Genomic DNA, 12,977 nt, shown 5'->3' with positions numbered 1-12,977 from the left:
GGTAAATCCTTTCCTAGCTAGGGAAAATCTAAGGAAAAACTAGAAGAATATGCAAATGTACAATCACAAACAAAGGCTCACAAGTGAACCAAGGTTCATGGTGAGTATGTGCAAGATGGTGTGTAGAGATTTGATTTTGATTTTGAGATTGATTTCTATTCAAATTGAAACAATGAAAGCAAGTAAAATAAACTAAGCTAAACTAAACAAGTTGTTATCAAATGGATGGGAGTTAGAGCATCGGGTTTCACCTTTTGCCTCCCTTGCAAGCATTAAAGCAATTGAATATGAATGATGCAAAGCTAATTGTCCAACTACCCTCTTAGCATCTCGATAGGACTATTAAGGCTTAAACCCCTTTCATTTTATTCACTCTAACCGGATAAGTGTAGAGCTAACTACTTAGAGACAAATTCAATTACCGGATAGGTCTCAATCATTTGCCCCTAAATGCAAAAAGCTTAGAGTTTAGATAACCAAGAAAGCAAACCAATCCTATCTCTAGGTGATTTTAGCTCACTACCCTCACATGCACACATGGTGTGCTTTCATGCTCCCTTTTTGCCTAAAGGTAATCAATTTCTAGGAAAAACTTCATGTCATGGCAAACACATAACTCAAATTGATTAGGTCTAAGTAATGCATTCAACTATTGACTTAGCATGTGAGAATGACAACATGAATTTGCATCAATTTATAAACAAAAGCATCAATCCAAGCAAGTTTGGCTAGGGCTTTCAACCCTAGCCTTAACTAGTTCACTACTCACACATAGCTAGATACACGAGCTTCAACATTTTATTAAACATCAAATACATAAAGAGATAGGGAGTAAATGGTGACTATTGATGATGCCGGAAGAGGTGGTGGAGATGGGTCTCCAAGAACATGATGTGGTGGTAGTCACCTCCTTCTCCTTGCTCCAAGCTCTTGATATTGGTAAGAAAGTGAAATATGGTATCTCTAAGGTGAGTTGTGGTGGTGAATGGTGGAGGAAATGGAGGTTGTAGTAGTGGAAATGGAGGTTTTAGAGATGGAGATAGTGATTTTAGTGGTGGAAATAGTGGTGTCTTCTCTAGAGAGAAAAATGGATCTTGGATAGGATGAAGATGATTGAATGGAGTCAAGAATGCTGAATGATTCCTCTTTGGTCTCTCTTTGATCAGCTATGTGTGTCCTCTTTGGTCCCAAAGTGTGCAAGAGATGCTCTTACACCATTGTCCCCCAAATGATATCAAATTGGCAAGGTGACAAAAGGACAAGGTGTAGGGAGATATTTGAATTTCAAGTGATGGGATATTCTCACAACCATGGTCCTCCTTTGCAGGAGAAAAGGCCCTCCATGAGTGGCGGCTCGCCGGAAAAGTTTGCCGGAAAAATCGTCGGAAAAGTCGATTTGCAATTTTCTTCCAATCTCCGTGTCTTCTTCCCCTAGCTTCAAATATTTGCATTTCAAGCCTCAAATAGTCAATTTATTCTCAATACAAGATTTCCTACAAATAAAAGGAAATGGATTAAAAAGGATAAAATAACATGGAAGACAAATCAATTTTCATAATTATGGGGCACAATTGCATAAATAATTTGTGACTCAACACCGTACCCAAATATCTCCTCAAAGAGATTACTCTTCATCCATATTGGCCTTGAGGGGATTTCTTCTCACACAGATTCCACTTTAGGGAATTACTTATTCCTCACCCAAATTTGCTTTAAGGGGATAACTCCTCACACAGATTTCCTTTGAGGAAGGAGATTACTTCTCACCTATATTGCTCGTGAGGGGATTTCTAAGACGTGGTCAGTGACGTGTATAACAGTGATATGGTCAGTGACATGTGATTGACAGCGACTTGGCAAGTGACTTGAGACAGTGACATGGTCAGTGACTTGAGACAGTGACATGGTCAGTGACTTGAGACAGTTACATGGTCAATGACTTGAGACAATTACATGGTCAGTGACTTGAGGTTTACAGTGACTTGACCAGTAACCTCACTAACTAGGGACTTGGCTTGAACAATGACTTCATTGGCTAAGGATTAACAGTGACATGGCCAGTAACTTGGCCAGTGACATAGCCAATGACTTGAAGTTAATAGTGACATTACCGGTTACTTGAGGTTATGTGACATGGCCAGGGATTGACAGTGACATGTTTATAACTGTGACATGGCCCGTAACTTGGCAAGTGATATGTGATTAACAGTGAGTGATCAACATTGAACATGACTGGTGACCTAACCAGTGACTTATGGAGTTTAGCTATATTCAACCATTCATTGTATAGGAACATGCCAAGAGAGAATACAAGATCCGAAAAAAGAATAAGGCATGAGAACTCAAACACTATATTGACAATAGTTCTAATAAGTAATAACCACAATATCGCCCCACAACAGAAATCACCACACATTACTCTCATAAAATATAATAAATAACCTCCACAACAACATAACCACAATTTAAACACGAACAAAGTTACTGTTTTAAAGAGAAATATAAAAAAACTCCCCGAATGAGTCAGAACAACATTAAGGCATCTAGGTAAAGGCCGATGCTTAGGGGGAATGTTGTGCCATGTTTTTCTGCCCATTATAATTGCATTTTTTTTTTTTCGGGATCTGATGTCGTTTCAATGACATCCTTAAAGAACTTGAGATCAGAAGGAAGTCTCCAAGGCTGTTTCCCATCCTTTCCAATACCCATTTCTCAAGTTGCAACCACAACAACTTGGTAAGTCATTTGTGGATTCAGCTGGATGTTGTCATTGCCATTTTCATTTGCGGTCACTACTTCATCAGCCATTGTTGAATACAAAGAATGACACAAGCTCAAAGTAGCAACTTCAAACGAGGACTGCACAGCCAATTGTTATGGAAGTGGGGTAAAGCCTACGATAGTAAGATAAATGTCAAAATACGAGTACACACGTGGTTGGGTGATCAAGACAGAGAATGAGATTAGTGAATTGAAGTATTAATCGGAAAGCCCAATGTTATCATTATATTTATGCACCAACTCATGCAATTTGCATGCTGGACATAATCAATAACAGATACAAAGTTAATATTATGTGCTACTTGCTTAAACGTAACAGATATGCAGATATGTAAAACTTTAACATGGCATACCTTTGTAATTCTCCAGAACTTTGCTTCTTAACTGGTGACTTTCCATTGGCATTTTCAGCAATCTCCCTCTGCTTTTCCTTCACTTTAAATAGCTCAATCATTATTCCTACAGTACAACATCAAAATAACCATATACAGCTCATAAAATAGTTACATATTCGAGATCTTGCAAGTTAATATGATAAGACAGCGACCCAGCAAAGCTTCAAACTTTCTCTAAAAACCAATTCAACAACCTTGAAATATGAATAATTGTAACAATTAGATAAGAAAACCTCAAATTCGTGGTTCAGGGGAACAAAGTTGATACATAAGAATCAAAATATTGGGATAAGTATGCACCTAAACACATATGAATCAATAGAGATTATCAGTCAATTCAAGTATGAATTACACATCACCAACATAATAATTAACAACAACAACAACCAAAAAACAAGTGCGTTTAAGAAGCAAACCTTGACAAAGTTTCGAGAGTCTTGGTAGACCCCCTGGATGAAGTGAACACATCACCAATACCAGCAAATTGGAACACCTTCTTGGGAACCCTAGCCACCATAATACCTAAACCACGAGGAGCAGGCACCATCCCCACGATAACAAAGCCACACTTTCCGGTGACCTTGCAATGCATGGTTTGGGGCTTTCCGATCTTGTAACCCCTCCTCACAGGAATCACCCATAGCTTAGCCACAATAATGGCTCCACGAATAGCAGTAGCAACCTCTTTGCTGCACTTGACGCCGAGTCCGACGTGGCTTTTGCTGTCGCCGACGACGACAAAGACCTTGAAGCCTCCGATTCCATGGCCAAAGCCTCCACGCTCGCCAGTGGCGCCGCCTCACTACAACAGAAAGTCTTTTTAGCGACCAAGTTTTTTGCGAGGAATTTATTTTCCTCAATAAATGTCACCTTTTACGAGGAATATTTTGGTTCATCACTAAATGCTCTTAAGTTTTCTACGAGGAATATATTTTCCTCACTATATATCACTTTCTACAACGAATATTTTAGTTCATCACTAAAGGTGACCATAAATTGGTCTCTGAAGCGACACGTTAGTAGCGAGGAAATATGAGGATTGGGTGACTAATTTTTTCATCACGAAAACAACATTTAGCGAGGAAATAATGATTTCGCCGTTATTTTTTTGGGGGAAAATTGTGTAAGACCCGCCAAATTCAATGGCGACAAAACCATGATTTCCTCGCTAAAAGTTTGTTTTCTACGAGGAATTATTTCCTCGTCAAAAGAAGCAATCTGCGAGGAACTAACACTGTCCTCGTTACTAGTTTGGCAAAGAATTTTGTAAGACCCGCCAAATTCAACGGCGATAAAATTATGGTTTCCTTGCTAAAAGTCTGCGTTTCACAAGGAACCATTTCCTTGATAAAAGAAGCGATTAGCGAGGAAATAACACTTTCCTCGTTATTAGTTTTGCGGAAAAATGTACAAGCCGCCAAATTCAACGGTGACTAAACTATAGTTTCCTCACTAAAACTTTGTGTTATACGAGGAACCATTTTCTCGTCAAAAGACATAATTAGCGAGGAAATAACTCTTTCCTCGTTGTTTGGTTGGTGGAAAATTGTGTAAGACCCACCAAGTTCAATGACGACAAAACTATAGTTTCCTCGCTAAAGCATGTATTCTACGAGGAATCATTTCCTCGTCAAAAGCAGCAATTAGCGAGAAAATAACGCTTTCTTCATTATCAGTTTGGCGGAATATTGATTATGTCCCGCCAAATTTAATTAATGGCGACAAACTATGAGTTTCCTCGGAAAAAAATAAACTTTTACCATGAATACTTTTTTCATTAATTGAATATACATTACGAGAAACTTATTATTTCATAGTTGAAAGTTTTAAAAGACTTTTATAATGTGTTGAAATTAGTAGAAACCCATCATTTGTACTATTGACTGTAATACTACAATAATTAAATTTTATTATTATTATATATATATATATATATTTTTTTTTAAAACACCGCATTGTATTATTTATTATTTTATGGGTGACTAATTTATTAAGCCAATGTACATAATTTTTTTTTTTGCTTTTTAAAATTTTTTTTTTTAAAGAAAAAAGAAAAAAAAACCATTATCCCACGTCGAACTCATACCCTTTACAATGTTGGAATTATAACTTACCAACAGGTCACAACTCACCGACAACCAATGTACGTAATTGACATCACTTAAAGATTTGCTTTCTCTGCTCTGTCTAGAGGCCCAGTCCTAACAATTGTATTTTTTTTTTTCAGATTTTATTCAAAACTATTTTTAAATAAATACAATGATTGTAATTCTTTAAACAACACTTTCTCATGTTAATGTCTCAATTGATTTTTTGCACCTATATAATCATAGGACTATTAGGAGTGATTGCTTGGTTAGTCAATTTAACTCCAATTCATCTCCATACTAATTCTATTTATATTTATGTATACATGTATATATATAAATACACACACACACACACACACACACACACACATATATATATATACAACCTTGTTCAGGTGCAGATATCCGCACCTAAGCAAAACGTACAGATTTCTCATTTTTACCCACTTTCTGATAATATTTTCACATCTTAACTGTTCAGTTTTTAGATCCTAATGTATAGATCATCTCTACAAAAAATTTCAGCCAATTTGATGATCGTTAAGGCATCAAAAACTGCAATTTACACGAACGAACCGAATCTGTCGAACCGGAACCGTTCGTGTTTATAATGGTAAATTGCAGTTTTTGATGCCTTAACGATCATCAAATTGGCTGAAAATTTGCAGAAGTGATCTATAGATTAAGATCTAAAAACTGAACGGTTAAGATGTGAAAATATGATCGGAAAGTGGGGAAAAACTGGAAATCCGCACCTTTTGCTTAGGTGCGGATATCTGCAGCCAAGAAGGGCTGTATATATATATATGATCGGAAAGTGGGGAAAAACTGGAAATCCGCACCTTTTGCTTAGGTGCGGATATCTGCAGCCAAGAAGGGCTATATATATATATATATATATATATATATATATATATATAAGTCATATAACTATTTCTTTGTTATTGATCTTGCGTCCACCTTGTATATATGACATCTTCACGTGTTAAGGAATTGTGTATGAGACCACTATGATTTGACGATCCAAACCGTTTTATTATTTGGAGGACACCTCCTATTTCTTTAAGGTGTAGATTTTGGAAGAAATAAGTCATCGAACACACTATCTTCGGTATTAACTATTATTATCATCATGATAATGAATAGCTAAATGGTTCCCGATTAAGTTGAAATTTTTCATGGATGATCAAGGAGTGGTGTCCTACAAGTTGAACGGTTTGGATTGTCGAAATAAAATTGCATAGGGGTTCGCACTCTAGACCCTACACACTATGCAATTTAATTTTGACAATCTAAACCGTTCAAGATTTAAATCCTTATACATAGATTGTATATGCAAAATATTTAGATTTTTATAAATAGATTGTATATGCAAAACCTTTATAAAACAAAAAATCATTTAGTTAGCCATTATCATGACATAAGCCTTAAAACCTACCCCCTAATCTCTAACCCCTAAACCCTAATCCCTAAACCCTAAATCATATATTGTTGAGGTAAGAAAAAATATAGGTAACGCCGGTTTTGAAAAAATAAAAAGTAAAAGTGGGACATTTGTAAATTCAAGCGGTAATATAAAATAAAAAAATGCGCCCTAAGACAAAAATGAAAAGTCAATTAGAAGAGTAGCACGACAAAAAACCCTAAAGGTTCAGCATCTACAGAACAGAACAGAAGAAATGGGTCTGAGTGCTCGGCTGGGGTTTGGGGGCAAACTGAAAAACTGGACGCCATGGGTGATCAAAAGGCTTCCTGATGACTATCGGGTTGGGAAATCTCAATCAACTAAAGCTGCAAAGTTCAATTTCGTGGGCAATTTCTTCATCTGCAGATTAAGAAGCTTATATTGAAGAATCTTGGGTGGATTCCAATTCCTTCAATTTTTCGTTGGGTCTGCTGTATCACTAGAGAACCGATCTGGTATTGAGAGTTTGATTTCACTTTAGTCCCTCCCTTCAGATATGTCTTCACTTTAACTGTTTTTGGATGAGCTTTCAATTCAATTCAATGATGTTTATGTTCTGTATTTCAAATTTTCAATACCAAAAAATCATGGTTTTCTTTTCTGCGTATTGATATATCATCAATCGATGTATGACGCTGCAAGTTATTAATATTTGCTTGTTTACTTTGCTAGATTAGGGGCGGAGCATGAATTTTACAGTCTGCCATTAAGATGCTCCGATTGTACCATCGTCGTCCGATCATCATTCTTCAGGTATTTGCTCTATATTACACGAATTTATGTTCAATTAAAGTTTCTGGGGTCAAATTTCTCAGATTTATCAGAAAGGTTTTGGCTTTTTTCAGTGTTGATGTTGATTTAAGAGAAACCGGTGTGAAATTGGTGTATTGGGTACTTGTCTTGGATGATTAAAGGGTTGGGTTAGATCTTTGATGCCTTGTGATTGATCAGCTAGGTTTTGATAATGGGTGTTCTATCAATGTTTTGGGCTAGTCACACAAACAGAATTGGGTGTCTCTTGGAGTTGATTATGTATTTATGTTAGATATGGGCATTAGGTTTTTGTGATCTAAATTGTTCTTGCATGTGTGTCTTTGATTGTTACAACTCAAGCTAGAATTGTTGTTGGCATAGAAAGACTGCATGTTAAGTTTGTTATACATAATATCTTTTGCACTATACTAGTATTGGATTTTATGAATATTTTGTCTCTCTGGTGTGGTTTTCAATAGCATTTTGTTTGTTAGTTCTTGCCTTATCAATGTTGTATTATGATTCTTCTCGTCTGTGGAAGAGCATATATCTATTGGCTTTGCCTCAACCTTTGTTCTTAGTTATATATATGAAGGATGTGTCTGTTACTTGACAATGTGTGACAGAGCCTATCCAAAGAAACTTGCCTTTCAGTATCTTGAAGATCTCAAGAGTGAATTTGAGCGTGTTAATGGAGCCCAGATTTCATAGGTGAGATCAAAATTGGAATTGTTCTGAATCAATATGGTTAATATGATTTCCATGGTACCTGTTTTGAATTGCTTATTTGCTATTGCTAAGCTTGTTTGGTGGGTTGTCTTCATTTAGTGTTGCTCTTCTTTACTTTCTGTGCTTTTTTGTTCTTTGTACAATTTAGTCTTTTATTTTTATTTTTTTGAAAGAGCACAATTTAGTCTCTTTCATAGCTGTATTTGTTTCAGTCAGAAAAATTTCTCCAATCTGTTATGAGCACTTTGGAGTGAGATGTTTCTATCAAGCATTTGGGTCATATATAAAGTTCATTAGTATGTGCAGCTGAAATTTAATTCATCATCTTCACCTCTTAATGGCATGCCTGATCCGTAAGTGGGCTCATGTTGCTATACACTGCAGGTGCTAAAGCTCTCTACAAAACCTCTATAAGAGAACTTCCATTTCTAGTGACGGGTTCCAAGTGCAAAATTAGAAGAGATTCCAAGATTTGGAGAAGTGATTAGGAGGATGCCAAAAAAAAAATTGAGTTCACCAATAACCAAATGATTTAGTTACTTCCATATTGGATTTAGTACAGGAGGATCCCTAAACTCTTTTGAGTTAGTATATTGTATTGATATATCATGATATGACTACTTTGAATTGTAAGAGAATACTCTGAGTTCTTACTTTAATTTTAATATATATAGTTCTTTTGTCTACTCATCTTTATTCTACAGTATTATTCTTCGTCATAACCAAACAACTGCAACAAAAATGAATTTTCTCGTTATGGGCAAGAGAATCTACAATGACAAAAGCAAAATTCCTCGTTATTGAGTACATTTAGGGAGGAATGATTTTCTCGCTAAAAGGATACATAGTACGAGAAAAATAAAATTTCCTCGTTGAAGACAGCTTATAGCGAGAGAAAACTTCCTCACCCAAAGCTATCTACAACGACAAAATTATTTTAGTCTCAAAAAGTGTATTTTAAATTTTTTATTATTACTTATCATTGGCGAGGAAATAATAGTTTAGCGATGAAATATATTTTATCGGGAAATATATTTAATGACTATTTTCTTGCCCTCAAAATTTTTTCACTGAGGAAATATATGAGTTTAGGTGAGGAAAAAAATCGTAGCTAAAGAATAATGGTGAGAAAAAATATATTCATCGCGTAAAGGGTTTGACGAGGAAATAGTATTTTCCTCGCGAAAACTTTTCTTGACCACCCTACTGCGAGGAACTGACGACCAAAATATTTTCCTCGCAAAAGCACTATAGCGAGGAAATTTTGATTTTCAGCGACAAACTTGTTCCTCGCTAATTAGCTTTTTTGTTGTAGTGCCTCCTCTTTCATCCATAAAGTCGAGGAAGACGCTGGCTTGAATTGAACAGACGTAGTCGTTTGCCTAGCAGGATGGAGTCAGCCTCTCGAACCTTCCAGCTCCGCCATTGTTCACAGCGGCCGCTGCCGTTATCGTCAACGAGGATCTCAACGACGAAGAAGCCATCAATTTCTGAGCTCCGCGAATGAACAGAAAATCCAGATGCAGAGAATTTGAGAGAGAGAGTTTTCGGTAAGGGTCGAGAGTCTGAATGAATAGGGGTTCAGACTGATAACATTACCGCCATGAATGTAAAAGCTTAGAGAGGAAGAAGAACTTACAGAGAGTGAGAGAGAGCTTCAGACAAAATCTGAAAGAGAATTTCAATTAATGGAACTCAATGAATTATTACAACAGCAGTAGTACTATTTATAGTAGGCCGAAAAACAAAAAAGAAAACCCTAGCTATTACAGCCTGTAAATCCACATCAGCAGCTTGACAGCAAATCACCACTACATGCGCTACAGCTGGACAGCTTCTTATTCATGCTTGAGAACCTTGACCTTTCACGTTGACATTGACCTGTTTAACACCTCCCCTCAATCTCAGTGAGGGATAACACACTGAGATTGACACAGTGCTGCTTGAATATAGGACTATGAAGACCCTTAGTGAAGACATCAGCAGTTTGGTTTTCTGTAGGCACATACTGCAACAGGAGATCTTGTCTTTGAACTCTCTCTCAGACAAAATGAAAATCATTATCAAGATGTTTGATCCTGGAATGAAAGACAGGATTCGAACATAATGCAAGAGCAGAGAGATTATCACATTTCAACAACGGTGGTGCAGGAATCCGGATATGTAAATCACAGAGGATATGTCTCATCCATGAAATTTCAGCAGCAGTGTTGGCAAGAGCTCGATATTCAGCTTCAGTAGAGCTTCTAGAAACTGAACCTTGTTTCTTTGATTGCCAAGACACAGGGCAATGCCCAAGGTACACAATGAAACCTGTAGTTGATCTTCGTTGATTGATATCACCAGCCCAATCAGCATCACAGAATGCATTAATATATGCAGCACTATTACCATATTTGTAAAATAACCCTTTTGTCAGAGTACCTTGCAGATATCTTAGAATTCTCTTAACTGAAGCATAATGCACATCAGTAGGTGTTGACATAAACTGACACACTGTGTTTACAGCATAGGCAATATCTGGCCTAGTGAAAGTCAAGTATTGTAATGCACCAACGATGCTTCTGTAGAGAGTAGGGTTTGACAAAGGTGTACCCTCATTTTTGAGAAGCTGACTATGAGGCAAACAAGGGGTATTACAATCTCGGCAAGTATCCAAACCAGCTCTGGCAATAAGTTCCTTGGCATATTTTTCTTGTGACAAAAACAAACCAGTGTCTTTGTATTGAACATTTATTCCCAGGAAGTAAGATAGAGGACCAAGATCCTTCATATCAAAAACATCATTGAGCTTGGATATAACAGATGTAATACCATTTTTACATGATCCAGTAATCACTATATCATCAACATAGAGCAATAATGCCACAATCCCTTCATTTGTAACTTTAACAAATAAACTTGGGTCAGAATGAGAAAACTGAAACCCTAAGGCAGGAAGAAAACTAGTAAATTTTTCATTCCAAGCTCTAGGTGCCTGCTTCAAACCATAGAGAGATTTTTTAAGTAAACACACATGATTGGGGTTAACAGTATCAACAAACCCATGAGGCTGATGCATATAAACTTCCTCTTTCAGATCACCATGCAGAAAGGCATTTTTCACATCAAGTTGTCTCAATTCCCAGTTATACATAGTAGCAAGTGAAATAATAATCCTTATTGTGCTATGTCTCACCACAGGACTGAAAGTTTCATCATAGTCCAAACCTTTTTCTTGACTATATCCCTGAGCAACTAACCTTGCTTTAAACCTAGAAACACTTCCATCAGGATTTTTCTTAACCTTGTACACCCATTTACTTCCAACAACATTTTTACCTTCTGGAAAGGGAACCAACTCCCATGTGCCTTGCTTCTTCAATGCATCTATCTCTTCATTCATAGCAATATCCCATTCTAGTATACCAACTGCAGCTTTAAAACTTTTTGGTTCTAAAGGATCATGAATATCAATGATTGAACTAAGGCCACTAAAGAAGGACAACTCATCAAGCAAATTGTGCCGTACTATACAGGAGTAGGCACAGAACTCGTCAAATGACTTTTTCTTAACTATGCCATTCTTAGCTCTAGTCAACATGGAGTGATTATTGTAAGCAATAGTAGGATCATCAATAAACTGTAGCTCATGTGATAATACTGGACCACTGTTTTGTACGGACATAGAATCAGAAATATGATCCTGACTAGAGCTATGAGTTTCACCTGAACTGTTAGCATTGGCATTTTCATCACTCACATAAAGATTGTCACCATGATTTTCACCATCCATACCAGAAACACTACTTGCACTACTTGAACCACCACCTTCAGTTCCAAAAGAAGTATTAGAGTCACCAGAGTAAGAAGTCCCCCCCTCAGCCAATGCAGGCTCACCAGCAGGAGGCTGACAGGAAGGAGAAAATGGGAGAATTACTTGTAACTGATCAGAGGAGAGCACAGGGATAAATGGTGAAGCAGGGATGATGGAGACAGGACACTTGCGTGAGGAAGAAGGTTCAGGGGATGATGAATGAGAGGATGGGGGATGCCGAGCAGGAGAGTGAAAAGGAAAGATGGACTCATCATGAATAACATGTCTACACATCCAGAGTTTATTTTTCTCAATGCTATAGCAAAAAACACCCTTGTAACCTAAAGCATATCCCAAAAAGACACACTGAATGGTTCTTGGCTCAAGCTTATCAGTACAATAGGGACGAAGGAGAGGATAAAATGCAGAACCAAAAACCCTGAGATGACTAAGACTAGGAGTAGAGCCAAAAAATTGAATGTAATGAGAGGATATGTTCAATGATCTGCATGGCATCCGATTAATAAGATAGGCAGAATGAGCCATGGCATGAAACCAAAAGGGTTTAGGTAACTGAGCAGTGGACATGAGAGTAATGCAGGTCTCAACAAGATGCCTATTCTTTCTTTCTGCAACCCCATTCTGTTAGGGAGTATGAGGACATGTGATGAAATGCAGTATACCATGTTGATCAAGAAAACTCTTAAAGGCCTTGCTATTGTATTCACCACCACCATCAGTTTGAAGAGAAACAATATTGTGACTAAACTGAGTAGAAACAAAATTATAGAATTTGACAAATGTAGCAAAAGTGTCTGATTTATTGATGAGTGGATAAAGCCACATAAACTTGGTGTAATCATCAATGAAGGTCACATAGTACTTGAAGCCTTCAATAGACAAACATGGAGCAGGACCCCAAAGATCAGAATGTACCTTTTGAAATGGAAGAGCAGACTTTGACACAG

At 37.0% G+C, this 12,977-nt stretch overlaps 1 protein-coding gene across 1 annotated transcript; it reads right to left on the bottom strand.

The window, feature by feature from the left end:
• Nucleotides 1-2,606: 2,606 nt before the first annotated feature.
• LOC112183535 (40S ribosomal protein S2-4) lies at nucleotides 2,607-9,639 on the bottom strand. The gene is made up of 4 exons (XM_040513198.1): nucleotides 9,624-9,639; nucleotides 3,593-3,974; nucleotides 3,135-3,211; nucleotides 2,607-2,894 (listed from the first exon to the last, which is right to left on the bottom strand). Exons 1-4 carry the CDS (start codon nucleotides 9,637-9,639, stop codon nucleotides 2,875-2,877), a joined length of 495 nt encoding a protein of 164 aa, XP_040369132.1. The 3' UTR covers nucleotides 2,607-2,874.
• Between the last annotated feature and the right edge of the window lie 3,338 nt (nucleotides 9,640-12,977).

Source organism: Rosa chinensis, chromosome 2 (assembly GCF_002994745.2).
Source record: "Rosa chinensis cultivar Old Blush chromosome 2, RchiOBHm-V2, whole genome shotgun sequence".
In the NCBI taxonomy this organism is placed as follows: domain Eukaryota; kingdom Viridiplantae; phylum Streptophyta; class Magnoliopsida; order Rosales; family Rosaceae; genus Rosa; species Rosa chinensis.
The sequence above is the reverse complement of the archived record's forward strand: the minus strand, read 5'-3'. Positions and strand labels throughout refer to the sequence as shown.

Bases quoted from the DNA above. Each gene is read 5' to 3' on its own strand.
- LOC112183535 (XM_040513198.1), bottom strand. The intron at 3,212-3,592 runs GTTTGCTTCTTA...TTTAAAGTGAAG, and splicing joins ACTCTCGAAACTTTGTCAAG to GAAAAGCAGAGGGAGATTGC. The intron at 2,895-3,134 runs GTATGCCATGTT...TTACTATCGTAG, and splicing joins AGTTCTGGAGAATTACAAAG to GCTTTACCCCACTTCCATAA.